This window comes from Chrysemys picta, chromosome 4 (assembly GCF_011386835.1).
Source record: "Chrysemys picta bellii isolate R12L10 chromosome 4, ASM1138683v2, whole genome shotgun sequence".
Lineage (NCBI taxonomy): Eukaryota > Metazoa > Chordata > Testudines > Emydidae > Chrysemys > Chrysemys picta.
This window is the reverse complement of record NC_088794.1, coordinates 99,294,794-99,318,536: the sequence shown is the minus strand read 5'-3', so window position 1 is coordinate 99,318,536 and position 23,743 is coordinate 99,294,794. Positions and strand designations below refer to the sequence as shown.

Here is a 23,743-nt window from a genome sequence, read left to right as displayed (position 1 = left end):
TTGAAGTTTTTTCCTGTATATACAAAGTATTCTTCCTTCTGTTACAATGTTTATATATTTCAGCACTTGTCTTTATTAACTTTGGGTTGGGGGATATTTACCTTTCAATGTTTCATGTTGTTTAAAATCATGCGGAACAATAATAAAGCGAAAGGGAACTTTCCATTTATAACAATGGTTGCATGTGTAAATCCCATGCACTTGGATGAAAGAATAGACTCCAAATGTCTGATTTACAGTACAATCTTTACACTTGGGGTTCTCTGTGGTACAAACCAAAAAGAAAACAAGCCTGTGTTTTATAAAATTCCTCAGGAGAGTTTTCCTGAAATAACATTCTATGAAACACTATATTCTTGACAAGGTGTCCATTTCAAATATGATATGTAAACAACTGCACTTTTTTATTTTACATGTTTTTACTCATCACCTGGTAGAAGATGACTCAAATGTACAGTGGTTAGTTATTTTTCCTTCTGCTATCTGAGTATTTCAGTGATTCCAGTTTGTTTACATTTCCATATGCACTGGATCACAGGCTCATTCTATCAGTATTTTTCTCCACACAAACCTCTTCCAATTTCACTATAAATATATTCTTAGATCATTAAACTTACAAATGTGGATTTTCACAATAAAGCACACAATATAAAAGACAGATTTCCATAGGTCACTCATGGACAGATCAATAAGAAAAGTCATAAAAATAATATAATGTATATTGTTAAAATATCTCTAATATGCAAAATAATGTTTCATTTTGAAAGCAATAAGAGGTAACAGAAATATAGATATTCCCCTCACTCTCAAAATCTAATGGATGAAATAGTGTTTCACAGTTATAATGGCATTATAATTTATTCAGAACCTTACCTAACAAGCTAATGTGCAGTAGGTCTCATATGTTTATCCTTGGTAATGCTGAAAAATAGGGCCCTTTTAGACTGGTCTTTACAAACCTCCAAAGGCCAGGCAATAGCAAGGGGGTTAAAAGAAACTGTTGACTTTCTTTTCTTTCTACCTTTTCCTTTCCTCCTCCTTTCTATCTTTTCTATTCCTCCCCAGATCAGAAAGCTCAGGTTAAAAATCTGTCCTCAAAATACATCTGAAGTGCTTCCAACTTCCCTGACATAGCACTTTATGTGGTGCCATTGTGTTATTAGACAGAAACTTCAGGGGTATTCACATCCCAGGTTTTGATTCAGGCTGATCTCTAAATGTTAAATCTAGAGTACCTAAATAGTGCATAATTATATAATTTACATATACATATACGTAGGCTTGGAAGGATTCAATTTTTAATCAGTAAATGTCAGTAATTGTTGATTTCACCGTACACACATCAACCAAAAAAAATAGTTCCATCAATAATAATAGAAATTTACAGATAGGCAAAGTAAGAAAAAATGCTGCTTGAGAACTTGTTAGAGTTTGATTTAAGGATATTTACTTTGTATACTTCAACATCTGATGTTGACAATCTGTGTTTTAATGGTTATAAAACTTTAACTATTTGAAATACGTTTACTCTCATTAAATAATTATTGTCTGATTCCTCCGCCCCCCCAATTTCCTGCAATGATAAAAATTTAAATAATACTTAAAATTAACAGCAATATTATTCTTTAAAATAATAAAAATTGAATTCTGCCAAGTCTCAATATAATATCTATTAATCACCAATGTCACTTTTCTGCTAGAATAACTTCATTAAGATCAACAGGTGGCACCAGTATTAAAGGTCTCTGGCCACTTGTGGATATTGGCCAGCGGTCTACCAGCATGCTGTTTAGCTGGTCATGTCCATTCATTTAGAGTAAGGCTTACAATAGTCATTAAGTCCTGAGAAGGGGAATGGATCAAATGAACTAGATGTTCTTTTCCATTTAATCTAGTAGTAATCCTGCTAGTAATAAAAGGGTGGAAGTTTGAAACATAACTGCCCTCTTCAGGGAAAAAAATAATTACAATTAGAACTGGGTGGGAAAGTGTTTTCACAGCCAGTGAGAAATTATGAGATTTTGAAAAAAAAATTCTCCCTGAATTGGGACAAAAAGTCAAAAATCTCAAAAAATTTCATGAGGCAAGAATTAGAAAAAAATTGAAAGGTTTCATTTATATAAGTTTAAAACATTTCTTTTCAATTTTGACATTTAATATTTTTAAAGTATAAATTAACCACTATTTCTAAACAAAAAGTCATTTTGAACTCAAAATTTAAACATTTAATTTCAAAAATGTTTAAATGGGAAATTTTGACAATTATAAAACTTTTTTTCACAAAATTTTTTCAAACCAGGAGATCCGTTGAAAGCAATCTTTTCCCAAGAAGATTTTCTGTTTTGATGAATTTGCATTTTCTGATGAAAAATGTTTTGTCAGAAAATTCCCATCCAGCTCTAATTACAATATTCCAGAGTTTTTTGACAGGTACAGAACAATAACAGTAGTTTGCTTAGAGACTCATCAAAATCCTCTTGCCTACTGGTGTTCTTGAATCTTTGGCTTGTATGAGCACTATTGCTTATGTTGTATGTTGTTAATGCTGATTGCCAAAGTAGCTGCATTTCACCTATGTTTGTGCTTGGTTTGATGGAAGACAGAAAATTTTGATCTTTGGAATTTGCTTTCCTTCAGTTGGAAAAATAGTACCACCATATCACTTGCGCTTGAATGTTCTCGCAAATTTCCATGCTAACTGAGGGAGCACCCCCTCCCCATGAATCTATTTACTTCCATTGATCTATAATTGATTTTTCATTGGTAGCATATTTACACATATTAGGTCTATCAACAGCAGCTACAAATTCCAAAATATATAGGGCTATCTTACCTCCCTTAACTTTACACCTCTACCGCGATATAACACGACCCGATATAACATGAATTCGGATATAACGCGGTAAAGCAGTGCTCCGGGGGGGTGGGGCTGCACACTCCGGCGGATCAAAGCAAGTTCGATATAACGCAGTTTCACCTATAACGCGGTAAGATTTTTTGGCTCCCGAGGACAGCGTTATATCGTGGTAGAGGTGTATTTGTTCAGAACTCTCCAAATGAGAAACATAAATAGTTGCTTTTTTAGTTGCAGTCTATTGTTTGTCTATAACAAAAGTTCTATTTATTTTTAATAGTCACTATTTTTATTCTACCTTGAAACTTTGTCTGCTGCAAGGATCTCTCTTTCTAAGAACCTGATCCTGTGATGTAATGAGTGCCTGAAAGTACCAGTGGAGCTCAGGGCACTCAGCAGGGCATTTCACAAGGAGTGGTTATATTATGACCAGATGACAGCAAGATTCTCTTACTTCCTCCTCAAATTCTAACATTGTAGAGTACATGTTTGTGTTATACATACAGATATAAATATATGGGGAGACAAGAGAAGGTTGTATAGTATGTTTTATAGTGAGGTGCTTATTGTTAAAGAATATGAACTTCAATAGAATTTAAAGCCAGAACTTTAGCGGTAAATATATGACTCAATGGAGATGTGTTATGCACTATAGTTAGATGAATGATAACAAATAAATTATCTTATGGCATTGATAATTTGAAAAAAAAAATGCTTCTGTCCTTTGTCTTTTTGAATCAGGCAAAGTGAAGAACACATAAGAAACATCAAGTCAAAACCATAAAAATAATTTGCCAGTTATATCATCTACATATTATAAGACAACAGAATCTGAAGCTATTTCTCTCTCCACATGTGCAAAATATTATTCCTATTTCAATGCATATGGCATAGACTGAGTTTTCTATAAAAATAATTGTAATAAAATACAGAATACATTAATTATAATAAACTTGCATCAGTTTTAACAAAATGAATTTAATACTTATTTAGACTATCAAAAATGATTTAGAATCAAAGTTGCCCTCAGTTGTCCTGAGGTCTAAAAGCTTACGATAGAATAGCCTCTCATGAGTTGAACTGTACCTCTGTGGTAATCTACATGAAGCTAAAGTAAGCAATATACAGGTTATTAGCTGTTACTTAATTCAACATCCAAAATCCTGTTTTTATCTTTTCCGCATTAGTGCACAATGCATAGAGTACTTTAAATAACCATTTAGAAAAGAATTGCATTTTAAGCCATGTAAGGAAGAGTTATATAAAACCCTTCATAATTCCCCTGTAAACAGCTTCTTAGTGTTCCCTCTACTGAATGAGCAAACTCTTTATAAGGGATTGGAAAGTCTTTAGTGGATTGTCTCAGAAAGAGATGAGAAAAGCAGAACTGCATAACATTGACATAAGGTGCTCCCTGGGGAATGGGCATAGTAAAGCATCATGCAAGGTATTAAGTCACACTGTCATTATTTTCATGTGTCTTCTTTCAGTTAGTGGTCACACTGGCTTCCTTCTGACGTAGTTTTTCTTTCTGTTGTTCAGGAAAAAAGAGCTTTATTATCATTCTTGTCTTTAATTTTCCATCTGTTCTCAAATTGCAACAAGCATGTGGTCTAGAACACTGAACTGAGGAGTAGCAAACCAGTCATAGTAGATTGGAGCCTTTTTTTCCTCCAGAAAATTAACTCCGGGAGTGCCATAAATCTCTAAACTATGCTCGTTTGTCATTTCCTGCAAAGATTTCTTTCAACACACAATGCTCAACTATCAAACCCCATAAATGCCTTTCTATGAATTTAACTAGTTCTATATGTCTTTAAGGAGTCAGTTACTTTAAATACAAACAAGAAATTTTGCAAAGATCAATGCTGCTGCAGAAAGCTGGAAACATTTCAAAACAGTGTATACAAAATGTCTGATTTTAATAGCTTCTTCCATTCTGCTTTCAAAGCTGACCCTCATAGAAGCCCATTGTGGGCAGTAGGGAAAAAAAAGCTTAATTTGCTGAGCTGCATGGGCATTGCTACCTTGATTGACAGGAGGGTTTTTTCTGAGTTGGAAGTAAGGAGGCATCTCCTGAGAAATGAAGTGAAATTTCTTGAGGCAGAACAAGTTAAAAAGCAATTGTTGCTGCTGTTGCTCTGATCTTGAAAAGGTAGAAGTAGAAAAGTTAACAGGTCAACTAAAATGTTTGAATGTTCTCTCTTTAGAAACAAAAACCTCAGTGCAATTCATGACAATATTCCACTTACTTCCATGTGTCCAGAATGATTAGAGTGGAAACGTACCAAAAATGCTAATCAGGTTTTGGAGAAGAGGATTATTATATATTGCCCTCACACACCCCCATATCCTCCTCCTCCCTCTTCTCCCGCCTGGAGTCTCCTCACACACCCAGAACTCCTCATTTCTGGTCCCACCCCAGAGCCCACACTCTAGCCAGAGCCCTCACCCCCTTCTGCATCCCAACCCCAATTTCGTGAGCATTCATGGCTCGCCATACAATTTCTATACCCAGATGTGGCCCTCGGGCCAAAAAGTTTGCCCACCCCAATCTAGACCATCCCTGACAGCTGTCTGTCTAACCTGCTCCTAAAAATCTCCAATGATGGAGATTCCACAACCTCCCTAGGCAATTTATTCCAGTGCTTATTCACCCTGACAGTTAGCCCTGGTCTACACTAGGTGCGGGGTCGACCTAAGATATGCAACTTCAGCTACGCAAATAGCGTAGCTGAAGTTGGAGTATCTTAGGTCGACTTACCTGGCCGTGAGGACGGCGGTGAGTCGACCGCTGCCGCTCCCCTGTCGACTCTGCTTCCGCCTCTCGTGAGCTGGAGTTCCTCGGGGAGTTGACAGGGAGCGCGTGCGGGGATCGATTTAGCCGCGTCTAGACGAGACACGATAAATCGATCCCCAATAGATTGATCGCTACCCGCCGATCCGGCTGGTAGTGAAGACCTGCCCTTAGGAAGTTTTTCCTAATGTCCAACTTAAATTGCCCTTGCTGCAATTTAAACCCATTGCTTCTTGTCCTATCCTTAAAGGTTAAGGAGAATAATTTTTCTCCCTCCTCCTTATAACAATCTTTTAAAGTACTTGAAAACTGGTATCATGTCCCTCCTCAGTTTTCTGTTCACCAGACTAAACAAACCCAAATTTTTCAATCTTCTCTCATCGGTCATATTTTCTAGACCTTTAATAATTTTTGTTGCTCTTCTCTGGACTTTCTCCAATTTGTCCAATCTTTCATGAAGTGTGGTGCCCAGTTAAGGCCTAATCAGCACGTAGTAGAGTGGAAGAATTACTTCTCATGTCTTGCTTATAACACTCCTGCTAATACATCCCAGAATGATGTTTGCTTTTTTTGCAACAGTGTTACACTGTTGACTCATATTTAGCTTGCGATCCACTATGACCGCCAGATCCCTTTCTGCAGTATTCCTTCCTAGGCAGTCACTTCCCATTTTGTATGTGTGCAACTGATTGTTCCTTCCTAAATGGAGTACTTTGCATTTGTCCTTATTGAATTTCATCTTATTTACTACATCCCTACAGTTTTAGACCTATGTAACAACTCAGTTTAAAATGGGCGGGCAAACCTTTTGGCCGGAGGGCCACATCGGGTTTCGGAAACTGTATGGAGGACCAATTAGGGGAGGCTGTGCCTCCCCAAACAGCCAGGCATGGCTTGGCCCCCGCCCCCGCCGCTTCTTGCCCCATGACGCTCCCCCCCCCCCCCCGGGACTCCTTCCCCATCCAACCCCTCCCGCCCCCTGGAAACCCTGCCCCATCCAACCACCCCGTCTCCCTGACCACCCCCAGAACCCCTGCCCCTGACTGCCCCCCACCGCCCCATCCAACCCCCCCCTCATTCTTGACTGCCCCTCCCTGGGACCCCTGCCCCATCCAACCACCCCTTCTCCCTGACCGCCCCTGGAACCCCTGCCCCTGACTGCCCCCCGCTACCCTATCCAACCCCCACTCCTTCCTGACTGCCCCGCATTCAACCCCCCCCCCGTTCCCTGCCTCTGACTGCTCCAACCCCTATCCACAGCCCCGCCCCCGACCACCACCTCGAACTCCCCTGCTCTCTATCCAACCCCACCTGCTTCCTGCCCCCTTACCGCGCTGCCTGGAGCACCACTGGATGGTTGCGCTACAGCTGCGCTGCCCGGAGCCAGGCACACCACTGCACAGCACAAAGCACCGGGTCAGGCCCCGGCTCTGCAGCTGCACTGCCCGGCCGCCAAGAGCATTGTGCCGGTGGTGGGGTGAGCTGAGGCTGCGGAGGAGGGGGAAAAGCAGGGGAGGGGCTGGGGGCCAGCCTCCTGGGCCAGGAGCTCAGGGGCTGGGCAGAAGGGTCCCATGGGCCGGATGTGGCCCGTGGGCCGTAGTTTGCCCACCTCTGGTTTAAAAACTATTCTTAAGCATGGTTATTGTGGCCAAACATGATTCTTAGCCATGGTTTGGTTGGCCAGTATGCTTTTAATTTAATTTTGCTCAAGCCTAAGTGCCTCACAAAAAAACAGATAATGCTCAGTCCCTGCCCAAAGACAACACTGTAAATTTGACAAGGTACAACAAAAAGTGAGGCTCAAAAACAAAGAAGTGTCCAGAAAGGACAAGAGTAAATGATATTATGTTGGGCTGTTAATTTTTTTAAAAATTCCCCCCTCACTTAACAAGGGGAGATGTCAGAAGAGTGTCTTTAGGAGAGGTTTGAATCAAGACAAGAAGAGGGGGCTTTTTGAACAGGTCTGGATAGAGCATTCTAAAGGGTGGCAGGGAAAAAGGCACAGAGACTTGTGAGGGAAAGAAACAAGAATAGTGGCTTCTTCCATACTTTGCCATTCAAACCAGTTAGAGCTAGAGTTGGCCACAAGAGAATTTAAATAAGGTTTAAACCCATTTCTAAACTCAGTTGTTACACCACTGTAGGCGAGGCCTTAAAGATTTTTCCCCTGGACCAATATCAGTTTGCTGCTTTCCAAATGATGCATGCTATTAGCGACACTTCAATGAGAAATGCAAAGCACAGTTTCTCAGTGTGTTATGCTGAAGAATATATCATACCAGACTAGCCGTGGGATTGATTTTCTTTGTTTCAACCTTTTTCTCTTCAGTTAACTTGCTTACGAATTTCTGAGCCTCTTTCAGTCTGAAACAAAACACAGCACAAAATATACTATTAGATACAAGAAAACAAAACTGTTTTACATCCAACTGGTATACTTACACATTCATCAACCACCATCTCTGGTTTCTTTAAAAGCATTGCTCAATGAATGATGAGACTAAAGGAATACAAGGCAAAGACGAACAGCAACATCAAGTGTAAATAATGATCTAGTGTTATTAACTAAAATTTGTTCAGTTGCACCTACTAAAATATTATAGCAGCAGATATGAATGAATTCTCAACTAGAGGAAAATAAAAAAATGGAAGAACTTAGGCCCTGATCCTGCTATGCAATGCACACGGGCAAGCCCCCACATCCATGTGGAGCCCCACTGAAATCATGAAGGATTTTTTCCCCCCTCAAGGAGAGGGACAGAATCTTCTGTTTCCAAAATCCTCCTGTTGTTTTGAGTGTTGTGCAGGGCTGGCTTCTTGAATCAGCTGTGGTGGGATAGAAGGGGAAGTAAGCCATTCAGAAGTCAGGGAAAGGAAAAAGAAAACCTAACAACTTAGCAGAAAAGTGATCTGATTCTCATCTTTAGGGGGGTGGGGTGGAGGGAGGGGAATCAGTGGCATTAACAAACTGATGCTCCAAACAAGGTAAAAAAGTGAGTGGAAATTCTTGGGGTTCTCTCTTTAGTTAATTTAGAAACATTGCCAGCACCTTTCAAAGCACCATTTGTCTGATATTGGCCATTAAAACATGTGCTTATGAAATTTGAAATTTAATGTTATCCTATGAAATCAGACAGTTATCTCTACACAAAACTGCACTTTTTTTCTATTAACCTCCCCTACACCCCATCCTAGAGATTGCACCCTTCCAACTTTCCATATCACAAGCGCTCTGACGGTGTAAACACTTAGTTTATACTTCAATTTGGAACGTCCAAGAGGAAAGGAAATTGCAAGTAAATTTTGATCACAAAAAGAAAACCCAATTTCCACTACTGTACACCGAAACAGTTTTTTCTTATAAACTTTATAGTTCTTGGCATTGTCATACTGAGAAATTTTACCTTCTCCTTTTACTTAATTTTTCCTGTTTCTATGCCCAGGCAATAAAGTATTTAAAATACCAAATCCAGTTCAAACCACCTTTGATACACTAAATTTTGGAAGAATTTTCCATGTAAAGCAACAAGTGACGTGGATTAGTTCTGCAATTACTGACATGGACTTCCTTCCCTCTTGTACCACTGTGTACCGCTTTCCTCCAGCAGCAACTGGGATTCCTGACATTTTTATTAAAATATATTCATAAATATGTTGCAGTGTTTATCAGTGTCCAATTCATTTTTAAAACTTAACATTCCTTGTTTGAACTATGTATTTTGGAAGCTTCTGTTTGACAATTGTTAGCATTTGAAACTTCTTTATTTCCTTGCAAATGCCTAAGAGCATGAGGGAACAGTGAAGTTACTTTTAAGAAGCCTTACTTCCAACACCACTTACATTCTATGTTGATAGATGCTATAGAAATACCTTAAATTAGATTGATGTGAGATTTAGTTTACACAATATCAAGTTTGTTTACAGTTTTAGTTATACCTTTTGTTCTTATAAATTATAATACTTATTTTATTAGCATGCCCAGATGTCTACAAGTTATTGAACTTTTAACATGCTACCTATGTCACCTCTTCACAACTCTCAGATAGCAAATAAGGTTTGCTTTTTAATGACGCGATGACTGCTAGTCATCGAAGAGTACACACCTCATAATTGCGAAGGTTATAATGGCAAAGTGCCTCTCAGTTTTTAAAGGCAGTTACTATTTTTAGATTCAGTAGAACCAAACTGGGATGGTCAGGATTCTACGAACGTCGTCATTTTGGACCACCTATTTGTAAGTCCTAAGTTTCTCTCCCTCCCTGCGGTTATGGTTGTTGTACTGGCACTATGGGCTTTTTCCAAACAACTTCAAAATAAACTGAGCAAACATCTTAACCACAGAGAATCTTGGAGATGATAAACTCAAGTTAAAAAATTATGAATAGATAAGGTCATCTTAAATGATGTACTTATGGTCCTGAGACTACAGTAGAACCTCAGAGTTATGAACACCAGGGTTACTAGGGTCAGGGTTACTGATCGGTTAGTAACATACCTCATCTGGAACCGGAAGTACTTAATCAGACAGCAGCAGAGACAAAAAAAGAAGAAAGAAAAAGAAAAAAGAAAATACAGCACTGGACTGTGCTAAATGTAAAGTACTAAAAAAGGGAACATTAAAAAAAAGGGCTTGACAATGGAAGGAAACTGTTTCTGTGCTTGTTTCAATTGAATTAAGATGGTTAAAAGCGGCATTTTTCTTCTGTATAGTAAAGTTTCAAAGCTGTAGCATGTCAACATTCAGTTGTAAACTTTTGAAAGAGCTATAACGCTTTGTTCCAAGTTACGAACATTTCAGAATTACGAACAACCTCCATTCCCGAGGGTTTTCGTAACTGAGGTTCTACTATACCTGCTAATGCTTACCTGTCAGATATTAGTGCAGAACTGAAAAGCTTTTCTAGTTGAAACAGAATAATATGTTGCTTACCATATCACTTTTATGAAACAAAGGGCTTGTCCACATCGTTCGGTAATGTGCACTATGAGGCCATGATTTCTAAAGCGCACTAATGTGTTGTGCATTCATTGGTCTGTGTAGCTCCTGCAGTTGTGCTTTAAAGGTTCGTGAATGTGTGACAGGTAAGGATTAGCATGGAGTCTCAGCACCACAAGTATATAATTTAAGACAGACTTAACTATTCAATATTTTTTAAATTGAATTGCCCTAGTTATAAGAAAGTGGTTAGTTCAGTAATTAGGTCAGTCAAGTAACCACACTGTGAAGAGGCTTTATAAATAATAGCAGCCCCTGCCTACTCTTGGAAATGATACTGCTACTAGCCACTGTGTGTTGAAATACAAGCCTCGAAATGGCTAAAATAAAACGAAGTAAAAACTAACTTAATGCAAAAGAGAGTTAGCTGAAGGCAGCTATTGTCTAATCCCTCGTCCCACTTGTATATTCTACTTTTTAAAATATAAAATAAACCTGAAAATGGGAAAATACCTTTGCCTATTAAAAGTTATGGTAGTTTTCCAGCAAAAATTACAAATATTTATAATACACTTTGGAGCTGTATGAACCTCTAAAGTAGCATGTGTGTACCACTGCAACTATTTTTTTAAATAGAATAACTAAATAAACACAAACATAATACATGGCTATAAGCACAATTCAGACAGATTACTAGGCAAGCTTAATTAGCCAGTTATGCTTACAGCTGCACGGATATTATAAATAAAATATGCAGCACCACCCTTTCTCTGCTTATTGTGTCCATTTTCTGCCCTCTTCACTTGGTGTAAACAGAAATGTTGTTGCCACTCGTATAATGAATGTAATGATCAGGAAATAGTATCTGAAATTATTTCCAGCTATAATGCTACAAATAAATAGTAAGTGAAGTACATGGCTTGTGTGATTTGGCTTAGAGATTAGTATGATACACAAAAAGTAAAACTACAGATAAAGTTCATTTACATAGACAGGAATAAACTCTTAATTATTGTCTGACATTGTCTTAGGTGGAGATACTATGTAAATAACCGATTTGCAGGGATATCACACCACATACTATTATTTTTAATCACTTTAAAATAAATTATGTAATGTGTCATAAACCAAGTCCTTAAAGAAGTTAAATGCAGTTTATGAGAATTTATATAGACTTAAATTGCTGTACTCCTTCCTATAAAAGTATAAACTTCCTTGCTTTTTTTTAACTGTCAATTACTTGTTCTCAGTTTACAATAAAACAAAAGGCAACAGAATGGCAAACTGGAAGTTAAACAAATAAATCCTACTAAATATCCCTTTTTACTTTTCTGAGAGTAACTGCAGTTATATTAAGTATTAATGAAGATGGTCAGTTTAATATTGTACACATTACAGAAATCAGGTGAAAGGAAAAGGTATTCCTGAGAGTAGGGGAGCAGTCTATAACCCTTTTGTTCAATAGGATGGCCAGCAAAACAGCTGAAGAGGACTTCTAGAAAACATTACTAATGTGGTTTTGACAAGGCTAATAATATAAGGGTCTCAGCCTGCTTGAGAGTCACTGGAGAATAAACACGTTGTGAGGCTTAACAAATAAATAAATAAAATGAATAGGTGTCCACTTTGTCTCGTTATTTGAGCTCATTTGTTAGTCAAGTGTTAAATGAGTCATCAACCTGGAGATGGGGGGCGGGGCAGGATCTGACAGCCAAAGAACTCCCTAAGCAGTAGGAAAATCATAAATGAACTAAAATAACCAACTAGATGTGATAACAGGGTGTGATGGGGCAGCTGACCCTCATTGGCTGGCAAAGGGTTAATAGCAGCCCTTGGATCGACTGCGCAGAACCCAGCCAATCAGAGGAAGGCTTAGAAGCAGCCAATCATGGCCAGGCTGAGCCCTATAAGAAGGGCTGCAGGGCAGAGAGGAGCTGTGTCTGTCTCTGGAGCTTGAGGGAGAAGGACTGGCTGCCTGTAGAGAGAAGTACCTGGGACAGAGCTCCTGTTCATGTGAGCTACTCGCAGCCAGCTACTGCAGGGCAGGGAGCAAGTGGAGCTCCAGCCTGGCTGGCTCCCACCCAGACAGTGGTCTTGATATAGGGGCTGAGTAGGTGCCGGGGCTATGGGGAAGTGGCTCAGGGAAAGCAGGCATTGGCAGAGGGGAAGGAGAGGCAGTGAGCAGCTGCCAGCTACAGGGTCCCTCGGTCGGGATCCAGAGTAGCGGGCAGGCCTGGAACTCCCTCTTTGCCCCACTGGTTGCCAAAGGAAGTGGCCCAGCAAAGGACTGCAGTTTGTCCCTGAGCGAGGGGCTGGACTAGGGGTTGCAGTTTGCCACTGCGGCGAGAGGCAGGGTGAAGGACTGTCGGTTCCCCCAGAAGGCAGGAGACAATGGAGTTGGGGCACAGCTGGAGGGCCGTGCCCTGAGGAGGAGGCTGTGGTCCGGCAGCAACGTGGGTCCCCACACACAGCGGAGATGGTGAAGAAGCAGTGATGGAGAGTGAGACACCACAAGAGGTGCCCTGCTGATGAACAGAGCTAATTCTTGGAGCAACCAGCAGGAGGTGCCACGGTGGTGAGCACGACCTGTTACATGGCGATTGAACTGTTTATAGATTTAAAAGAGAAAGCTCACTTAAAGATTTGGGTCTGACATGAGTCTCCTATTCAAGGGTCTGATCTTGCCCTTAGTATAGTAATTGAGCAGAATGAATCCCTAAAGCAGCACTTCACAAGCTGCATACAGGGGAACAGGACCCCACACCTCTCAGGAGACTAATTCAGGATATCAGGGTGAGGGGGAACACGTCAGGAACTGGTTCCACCACAAACTCAGTGCAAATGGACTATGTCTCTGGGTGAAGTGGTGGGTGACTCCTTGAAAGCAATCTACCTTCCCTCCCAGCTGTGGAAGTGGCATCTAATGTAGCTGGCTGCGAGTAGCTCACATGAACAGGAGCAGCTCATATGGAAGGGCTCAGACAGTAGGATGATGGCAGACCATGTAGGTACTCCGAGAGAGAGAGATAAGGCTGCAGGCTCAGGCAGCAGCCCAAAGATTCCTTGCTTTGCTCCTATAAGCCTTAAGTGGCAGTAATGGACACCTAACCCCAGCAACCTTCTGATGAGTGGGGGAATGAAAATAGAACTAAGAGGGAAAGCAGGAGAGAGAAGGAGGGAAGTAGAAGAGTCAGCAAAAATATATATAAAAGAACAAAAAAGAATAAGGAAGAAAAGGGGGCGGGGGATGGATAAACTTCAAATAGAAAAGGAAAAAGATGCTACAGGGGAAATAAAGAAAATGCGAGCTGAGGGAGAAAACTGACAGAAAAAAGAAAACACAGCAGCACCTAACTCTTAACATGGTATGAGGCGATGTGGGGGTATTGATCTGCCAGTCCATCCCAAGCAGGAAGCCCCCAACAAAAAAAGAGAGGTTTGGCTACCTTGCAAGGGCAGCACTGTACATTTTTGTTAAATTGGACGCAGCATTTCTTGTTTAGTATTTCTAATTTGCTGTTATGATATGTCAGTACAAGTGATAATTTCCCTTTCATAAACAGTCTGGGGACTGTGTGACTCAAGGGATATGTCTACACTGCAATGCATTCCCGAGGTTCGAACACAGGCTCAAGCCTAACCACCCCCATTTCATCTACAAATTGTGCTACCCCAGACTCGGCCACAAGGTCCCAGGACCCACAGGGATGGAAGGTCTGACCCTGAGTCAAGCTGGACCCAGAGTTCAAGTCCTATTGATTTGCAGTGTAGACACAGTTCCACTGGATTTGTGCTCTGGGAGTCCACCAAAAGAACCCCACAATGTCATGAGCCTACCTTCTTTGTCCTCTTGACAGTGAAGTTTGGTGGACTGTCAAGGCTTCCCATACTGCACCATAAACAGAGGGCTAGACTGGCCCATGTTTTGGGAAGGCACTAGGTGTTTGGGATATGGGTGGTTGGACTTGGGCCTATATGATGCAGTGCAGACACTGAAGCCCCAGCTTGGGACCCAAGGTTCAGTAATTCCTAACCTGGGGTTACAAATGAGTATAAATGCTCAAGCCCCAAGTTAACCATCTCAGACTCTGCTAACTTGAGTTCTACTACCCCTGGTCTTACATTGCAGTGTGGACATACCCAAGGGGGACAGAAGACTAAGCATTAATAATTGTGAAATAGTCTGAAAGTTAAGTTTCTTCACAGAGGACTGAGTTATGAGAGTTTTTCACTGTTTTTCTCTCTCAGTATTTTCCCTTCCTCTCCAACTCTCACTGAAGTCCATAGTAATCCTTTCAATGCTTTCACAAGAAGTAGAACTCCCCCACCCTTCTACAGCATACCAGACCATTCTACGACAATTGCACCTGTAATTTAAGAACACACCATCGGGCCAAGCAGATCTGTCTGTTTAAATCAGCAACAATGGTGAAACTAATTTTAATGTGCTTCTTCCACTAATTGGCAGTTTATTTTTTATCCCCTCCTATTTTTGCCATTCTAACAGGAAGCCCATGTAGCCTATCATTCACCCAATCACAAGCGTATATCTGCAAGTCAAAAATCAGTACTATGTGGAAAACACAGCAAAAGATTTGTTTTTGTTGGGGCTTCACATTGAAACATTGAATTATAAAAACCACATTTCATGATGAAGGGTTTAATATCTTTTCTTACATATTATATGTTTGGGCAGAATTAATCAATGAATGACACAGCTCATGTCTAGACATTAAACATACTTCTGTGTGCTTTAAGAAAAGAGGAAAGTTTAAGGAATGCCAGTTGGTTAAAATCACAAAATCTAACCAGCTGTAATGTGAATCTGTTCAAAGGAAGAACTATCATCAGTCATTGCTGAGCAAGAGAAATCAAATTATCCTAATGAATACAGGAGGAATAATATAATATTTATACATGTATATTATATTTAATAACATACATAAATATAAAACTAATATTAAATGATCCTTTAAACTCTGGCACATTACTTTGAAAAACAAAACTGATAAAACTGACAAAAATGGAGCTATGTATTTTTAAACCAATAAATCATGATTCCATTATTTTACCTGAAACTCTTTTGAGTTACCCCAAGTAATGTGAAATAAAGTCATACCTGCACTCCTAGTTGGGAGTTTTGGGTGTTCAGCATCTCTGAAAATCAGACCAAGGTGCCCAAATAATTGAGGCACCAAAATCAGAGGCAATTGCCATAAAATTTGACCATTATCTTTCATTAAAAACGTAATTTGTTATTCAGTAATTGTAGGGAATACAAACACAAAACTAAACACAGTATTTTACACATTTAAAATGTTTTCTCCATAAGCTCACAAAAATAACTTCCATCTCCACAGAGGCAAACAAGGACTGGGAGGATAAAGGCTGCTATTATCACCACTTACCCCTATGCTCCCCTCTGTGACTCAGCTCAGAGGAGGAGGTAGAGCACCAGTGCTCTAAAACCCAAAGATATGTTAGAAGCCAACACAGCATGTTTTCCTCTTTCTTGAGCCCATGCAATTCTCTCTACACCTGCTCCATACTGTCAGGGCTCTGCTGGCATTCAAGGGGTGTGTGTGTGTGTGTGTGCGCATAGCCACAGTCTCTTCAGGACTCTCAGGACTTCATGAATTTCTGAGCAGAATCCACTGCTCCCCCTCCACAATTCTTACTGTGAATCAACAGGACTGTGCATTCCCTTCTTTCCACAACTGCTACTAGTCAGGAGATGACACTATTCCTGTTCAACAGTTCATAAAATTTAGTGCACACATAGTTAAAGTAATGTAGAGGTTAGACAGTCTATTACATCTAGTTACATTTTACAAAACTGACCATTTCACAGTATATCATGTTTTTTTATATAATGAAATTGACACATTTGCAACATTTATCTAGATGGTATATACTGTAAGCTGAATTTTAAATATGTACACAATATATTTTATTAAATCAATAAAAGACTATAGTCAAAAAGCATTTGTCTGTCTAGGCCAATGGAGTTTGTCTCCAATCTTAAAATTGCTGATGCAGATAGCCTGCTTTTTAATTTCTTTAAGGATCTACTGCTGGAAGGCATGCTGTTACTTCCACATCCTCAGTTGTTGGTTCATCTGAATATGACAACACCACAGACTGCACTCTGTAGCCAAGAGGAGAAAATCTAATTTTATGTCCCGGGAAACAGCAGGTGCAGAAGAGCAACAGAGGGTACATATTTTTTTCTTTCAGGAACAGGAATTCTGACAGAGGACCTTGCGAGGAAGGCACACACCATTTTCTCATACTCTGTGGACACCAACACTATCTTCCCTGCCACTAAGGCCTGTAATCTGTGTATCCTCTTTCTCTTGTCCCTCTGCCTAAACCATATCTACTTTGACAGCTCTTCCTGAAAAACATCTCTAAGATCCATCCTCTCTGTTCATCCTGCTAAAACTCTTATATCTTGACAATGGCAACTGCCTCCTTTCTGGTCTTAACAAATGCCATTTTGACGTCCTTAAATCCATTCAAAATGCTGCTGCAAAAAATGCAAAACTCATCATCTTGACCACATCACAACATTCTTTGCATCCCTCCATTTGGCTCCCTTTTCCCCCTTCACTTATGCACAAACTACCATATAGAGCTTTGAGAGTGAAGGGAAGTATATAGAGCAGTCAAACTCCGACTTCACTCTGCGAATGATGCCAGCCTTTAATGTCCTTTGGTCAAATTTTCCCACAAGCATCTTCACCTGTTTTCTAGGCTGCCCCTTATGTCTGGGAGGAATGCCTTGAAAAAAATCGCCAAAGCAATCTAATTATCATCTTTCAAATCTCTCCTTAAAACTCACTTAGGTTGTGATGCCTCTAAAACACTTGATAATGGTTAAACTACTGGTGTATCTCAGCTGCCGCTTATTACACTAAGCAAAATCCCATTTTTTGTCTCCACTTGTTGCCTCCCATCATATATTTAGATAAGATATTTGGGGCAGAGACCATCATGTGTGTGTCAGTGTTGTGCCTAGCATAATGGGTTCTACCATAATACAAACAATAATCACCACAGTCACAAAGACCGCAACAAGTGGAACCTCACCCTGATTGCCATCCATTGTTTTGGATAATGTATGAACAACATGGAAGAGATCAGAAGTAAGAGAATGTGTCTCTGAAGCTTATATGGGGTGGGGGGAGGAAGTTGAAGAAAAGCTGGGAAGGGAGAAGGTTACCCCAGTAATGAGAAGAGGGTCACTAACACTTCCTTTTTTACAGTAGAACATATGGCAGTGACACTGTTATTCGTACTGTTCAAACCAATAAGGAAGAGCCCTCAAGACTCATGAGGAAATAGTAATATTTAGTTTAAATGTGATTTGCAATGAACAGTCTTCTAAAAACTGTAAGGAGGCCAGATACCAGTAATATTGCGAAACTATATGTGGCATTCATGAGACAATGTGTTATGCTGTCGTTAATACACTGACTATGTGGAAGGTCTAATGAAATGCCAATCAGATTATTAACAACAGCAGTATTTCAGTAATCAAGGATCAAAGTCTGATTGCTCTATCGGTGGGATGAACACATGGTGAGTGACATTGAAATGACTTGCCTACAAACTGCACATAATATTGAAAATAATATTAACTATTTTCCCATCAGAAGCTGATAAATAAGATATCCATAGTTTATTCTGAACACCATGGTAGTATAAAAGTATCATAAGATATCATTCATTTTTTACAAACCTGTAATAACTATTAACACCATACAGCTTAAAGCCATATCACCTTGCACTGTCATTCCAATAATTCTCACAAGCTAAGCAGAATCTAGCTTTGGGATTCTTTGGATGAGATGTAAACCTGACGTCCTGATCACTTGGCCTTGAATACAAGAATCCCAGGGCTTTTTTTGTCTGGTGTTACACTTGGTATGCTTCCCGGGAAAATTACAACTTGAATAATCAACTTCAGCCTACTTAAATTCTCACTGAAGTCTCATCTGGCTCTTGTTCTAAATGAATATGTAGTACAGCTCAGTGCTAATTAGCAACTTCCCTGTTCCATTCGACTGGTGCTGTGTGGGTGTCACAGATTAGATAGGATGTCTGGGAGAAATAGTTTGTATAGTCAGTTAAAATGTTAAATGCTTTTGGCTCTATATAGAAGTAAGATCCCCATCATCATATTAAATTTCATTGTTTTAAAAAAATTGACTTTTGAGAAACATGTAAAGGATTTTAATTGCAATCTTTTTGTAGTAAGATAATATTTTAAAAAATAAAACATGTACACTACCATTGTGCTTGTTTCATGGGTGAAACTCCAGGAAGATAACTTGCTAATGCTCAGCTAGGACAAGGACTAGTGTTTTTAGTGAAACTGAAAAACATACTGGTCATAGAATTGGACAGTTTAAGGCCAGAAGGGACCACCAAATCATCCAGTCTGACCTCCTGTGTATCTCAGGTGGCCAACGTCCCCCAGCCCCTGCACACTAATTCAAGAACCAAAATTAGACCAAAGTATTACAGCCCACAGAAGACTAAATTATTATATGCCAGAGGCAGAGAATAAAAGGGACTGAGATGCACCAGGGATCAAGGCCTCCTGCAATGGCAGGGCAACGATTAAATGAGATATATCCAGATACTCCCAGCAAGTGACCCGGACTTTCATGGTGCAGAAGGTGGCAAAAAACCCTGATAATTCCTTCCCACTCCCACATATGGCATTCAGTTAGACCCTGAGCATGTGAGCAAGAACGAGCCAGCCAAGCATGGAAGAAAGAATGCTTGGTGCTACCTCAGAGCATCAGCCCACCCTGTCCATTGTCCCATTTCCAGCTGTGATCATCTCTGATGTTTCAGAGGAAGGAGACAAAAAAAGAAGAAAAAAAAAGAAATCAGAATATGGGTTTTTGTGGGGGGAGGAGGGCGAAATCCCTTTCTGACTGTTGCAGGTGACTGGCTGAAGCCCTGATGCATGAGCTTTATGAATGCAAGACATAAGCCAGAAGGGACAACCAGGGCTGCCCTGCCCTGCACCATCATAAACAACCCTGACATACAATCCCACACATATATTTTTCCAGCTCTCTCTTGAAACTAATTGTTTCCCCCCCACAACTATTGGGAGGCTATTCCAGAACCTAACTCCTCTGAGGATTAGAAATTTACTAATTTTCAGCCTGAGTTTATACCCATTTGTTCTTGTGCATGCCAACATTGTTCTTTAGTTTGAATAGCTCTTTACCTTTCCTGGTGTTTACCCCTGATGTATTTATTGAGAGCAATCATATCGCCTCGCAGCCTTCATTTTGCTAGGCTGAGCCTGTGATGGGATTGGGCTTACTGGTGGTACCACTTAGCGGTTAGGTCTCTGGACTACAACACTCCCCTGTCTCTAGCATCCTCTACCAGTGGTCACTCTGGCGTGGTGGGCAGTCCCTCTTTTGGTAGATAGTAACTTGGCCCTCTAGCCAGTTCATTGTTGAAGTCCACCACTTTCCTGCGTCAGAGAGTTCAACAAAATATAGAAGTCCAACGTCCTGCAAAAAGGAATGTCCAGCCCAACTCCGGACCCTCAAAGCCCCCTTACTTTAGGGCTTACAATGTCTTCACTCTCCTTAACTCAAGGTCAGGAGTTATGCCACCCTCGTGGTTGGCTTATAGGGGAAGCCTGGACTCTCCCTCTCTACCAGGCTTTGACCCAGGGTTCCTACAAGTGGCAGCAATGGAGCACTCCTGGGTGCTTGATAAGTTTTCCTCCCAGGGCCCATCCTACCACTTATTTTCCCAGTCCAGGGTATGGTCACAGTCTCACAAACAATCCAAGAAAAGACAGTGCAAAGGGTTTCTTAATCCTGAAGCACAAACTATCCCTCCTCCAGGATCCAGGGTAGCTGTTGCTTGCGGACCGCCCCTTACCTGCAGCAAGGATTCCAGCTGTACCTTCACTCAGGAGCAGTCCATTTCACTATCTTATCTACTGTCCCGCTTGGACTCCCTGTTTCTGAGCTGTCTGGCTGTCTTTTAAATTCCCCCTCCAGCTGGAGCAGGCTCCACAGGTGCAGTGGGGCAACCCCTTCTATCCCAATGTGGTGTTTATATACCCTCCCACAAAGCCAAGCTATTCCAATCTCCTCTCATAAAATAGATCATTCCCCATTTCCCTGATCATCCTGTACACCTGTTTCAGTTTAATTTAATCTTCTCTGGACATGGTTGATCAGAATTGTACACAATATTCCAAATGAGGTCTTACCAGTGTCTGATACAATGGTATTAACAATCTCTCTCTTCTGGAAATGCTTTGCCAGATTCATCCTGGGATCACATATGCCTTTTTAGCAGCTGCATCATGAATTTCATCCCATTTCTGTTACTCCAGTCTTCAAGGGCTTCCAGATCTTCTTGTATAATATTCCAATCCTCCTCTGCATTAACACTGCATCTCAACTTTGGATCATCAGCAAATTTCATTAGCACACTCCTGCTTTTTGTGCCAACCGTCATTAGTAAAAATATGTAATAAGATTGGTCCCAAGACTGATTCTTCAGGAATGCCCCTAGTAACATCCTTCCAGTCTGACAGTTTACCTTTCTGCACAACCTGTTGTCTTCTCCCATTTAGCCAGTTCCTTATTCACCTTACAATTCTTGTATTAATCCCCATCTTCTCCAAATTGACTAATAATTTCCCATGTGGTAGTGTGTCAAATTCTTTACTGAAGTCTAAGTATACTAGCTCTACTGCCTTTCCCCTCTCTAAAAAAAAAATCAGCTATTTTCTCAAAGAAGGAAATCAAGTTAGTCTGGCACAATCTACCTTTGGTAAATCCATGTGGCACTAGATTCCCTTTTCTCCATTAATTTAATTATTCCTCATAATTTGTTCAAAAGTCTTGCATACAACTGAGGTCAGACTTGTAATTTACTGGATCCCTTTTTAAAAAATTTATTTTAAAACTTATTTTTAAAAAGTATAGATACAGTAACTATCCTCTAGTCGTATGGTATTAACCTGGAATAGATAGATTTATTAAAAATCCTTGTTACTGGACTAACAATCTCATGTGCCAGTTCTTCCAATATTCTAGGATGGAAATTATCTGGTTTCCATGATCTAAGCACATTAAGTTCTTTGAGTTTTTCTTCCATCTCAGATGTGGTAGTTTCCACTTCTGTACACTCATTTCCATCAGCTCTCCTGCTTTCATGTCCATGTTTGATATTACTATCCTTACTGAAAACAGATGCCAAATATTCTTTCAGTTTTTGAGCCATACCTAGATGGTTTTTAATCTCCTCTCCATCCACACTGCATAGTGGCCAACCTCAGTCTTCCTTATTCTCTTTTTATTTATATAACTAAAAACCCTCTTGTTATTTATTTTAATTTCCTTGGCAAGAGCTAATTCAGCCTGACTTTTAGGAATGCTCACTTTAACCTTACATCTTCTAATTCCAAGGTGTAATGTTCTTTGCTGATCACTCTCTTTTTGAATTACCTATAGGCTCTTTGCTTACTCCTAATTATTTTTTGAGGTGGTTATTCATCCAGCTAGGTCTGGAGCCTTTCCTGACAAGTTTTCCCCCCTTGCTTGGAATGCAAATTTTAGTTTTTGTATAGTTGATTTAAAGAAATCCCAGGCCTCCTCCACATTTAAATCCAGGAGCTTTTAAATAATTTCCTTAATTTCCTAAAGTCTACCCTTTTGAAACAAAAAATAAAAGCTGACCTGGTTTTGATTATCTGAATCAACTCATGATCACTCGATCCAAGGTTATTTCCTATGACCAGCTCTGCTGTGATGTCCTCACTACTTATCAAAACCAATCCTAAAGTTACATTGCCTCTGTTTGGTTCTGTGACAATTTGATGAAGAAAACTGTCATCTACCATATCCAGGAATAACTGGGCCTACCAGCATCAGTAGCAATTATTCTCCAATCTACATCCAGAAGTTAAAGTGTCCCATTTGGGCACAACTTTAAGCAGTATTTCTCTCTCTATATTAAGAGATCTGTATCCATATCTGAGTCTGTAGCAGACACCTAATGCTATCCTAATAGAACCTCTTTTACAATCCTTCCTTAAAGTGATTTTGACTCAAGTATATTCTGTTTTGTCCATACCACCATGTCTTTCTCCTTTACCACATCACTGATGTACAGTGCTATCCCAACACCATTACCTTCATTCCTATCTCTCCTAAACAGTATGTACCTGTATTCCACTCATGAGTGCTATTCCATCATGTTTCTGTAATCCCTCTAACACCCAGTTTGAATCACCCACACCAGTAGTTCCACTTTCTCCAATTTATTACCCAGACTCCTAGCATTTGTGTACAAGCATTTCAGATGTTTCCCTTGGACCCCACCCAGTTTTCCAGTCAGTGTAGGTATGGTTCTTTCACTAATTGTAGCACCTATCTGATTACTAGTCCAATCAATACGTGTAGTTTCTTTCTCTTTGTTGTCTATACTCTTATCTTCTGGGAGTGTTCCATTGTCCCTTACTGTATCTTCATTTAGCTGATTTTCCTCCTCCTGTGTATTGAAGCCAGGTGTGGAGATTTCACGAGTCTCTCAGAACCATCTCCCCATATCTCCTAGTTAAAAGCCCTTTTTATCAGTTGTGCCAGCCTTGATCCCAGAAGGTTAATACCCCAGGTACTCAAGAGGAGTACTTCTGTGAATGCCTCCCAATAGTAAATAATCCCAAAGCCTTCCTCATAGCACCAATCCTTGAGAGCATCTGTTGATCTTCAATAGTTTGTCACACCTTTGCCTCCTTCTCTAGAGACTGGAAGTATTCTGCTGAAGACTGCCTGAGCTTCCACTTACCTTGCCTATGGCAGTCATCCTTGATCCATTCCAGTAGGAATTTAGCAGCATTATTCATCTTGACATGGAGCACGATCAGTGGATTTTCCCCCACTCCCATCAGGATCCTTTCCAGCATCATTTCAACATCTCACATCGTTGGTCCTGGCAGAACACCCTTCTGTTCTCTGGATCTGGTCTGGTGACAAGCCTGTCAATTCTTCCTAGTGTGGAGTCTGAATCACACAGACTGGTCTCTTGCTGTTGTTGGTGTGAATCTGTTTTATGTTCTTTTTCACAGTCCCCTGTGTATCATCCTCATTTT

The 23,743-nt window shown here is 40.2% G+C and overlaps 1 protein-coding gene across 6 annotated transcripts in view; it reads right to left on the bottom strand.

Annotated features, from left to right (window-relative positions):
* Positions 1 to 3,387: 3,387 nt before the first annotated feature.
* The window catches only part of FMN1 (formin 1), a 393,438-nt gene continuing 373,082 nt past the window's right edge, over positions 3,388 to 23,743 (bottom strand). For all 6 annotated transcript variants that reach the window (XM_065595382.1, XM_005309777.5, XM_008174656.4 and 3 more), the window contains 2 exons: positions 7,931 to 8,015; positions 3,388 to 4,385 (listed from right to left, as the gene is read on the bottom strand). In XM_065595382.1, coding sequence (XP_065451454.1) covers positions 4,341 to 4,385; positions 7,931 to 8,015 — 130 coding nt within the window. In that variant the 3' untranslated portion in view covers positions 3,388 to 4,340. The remainder of the gene's footprint in view (positions 4,386 to 7,930; positions 8,016 to 23,743) is intronic.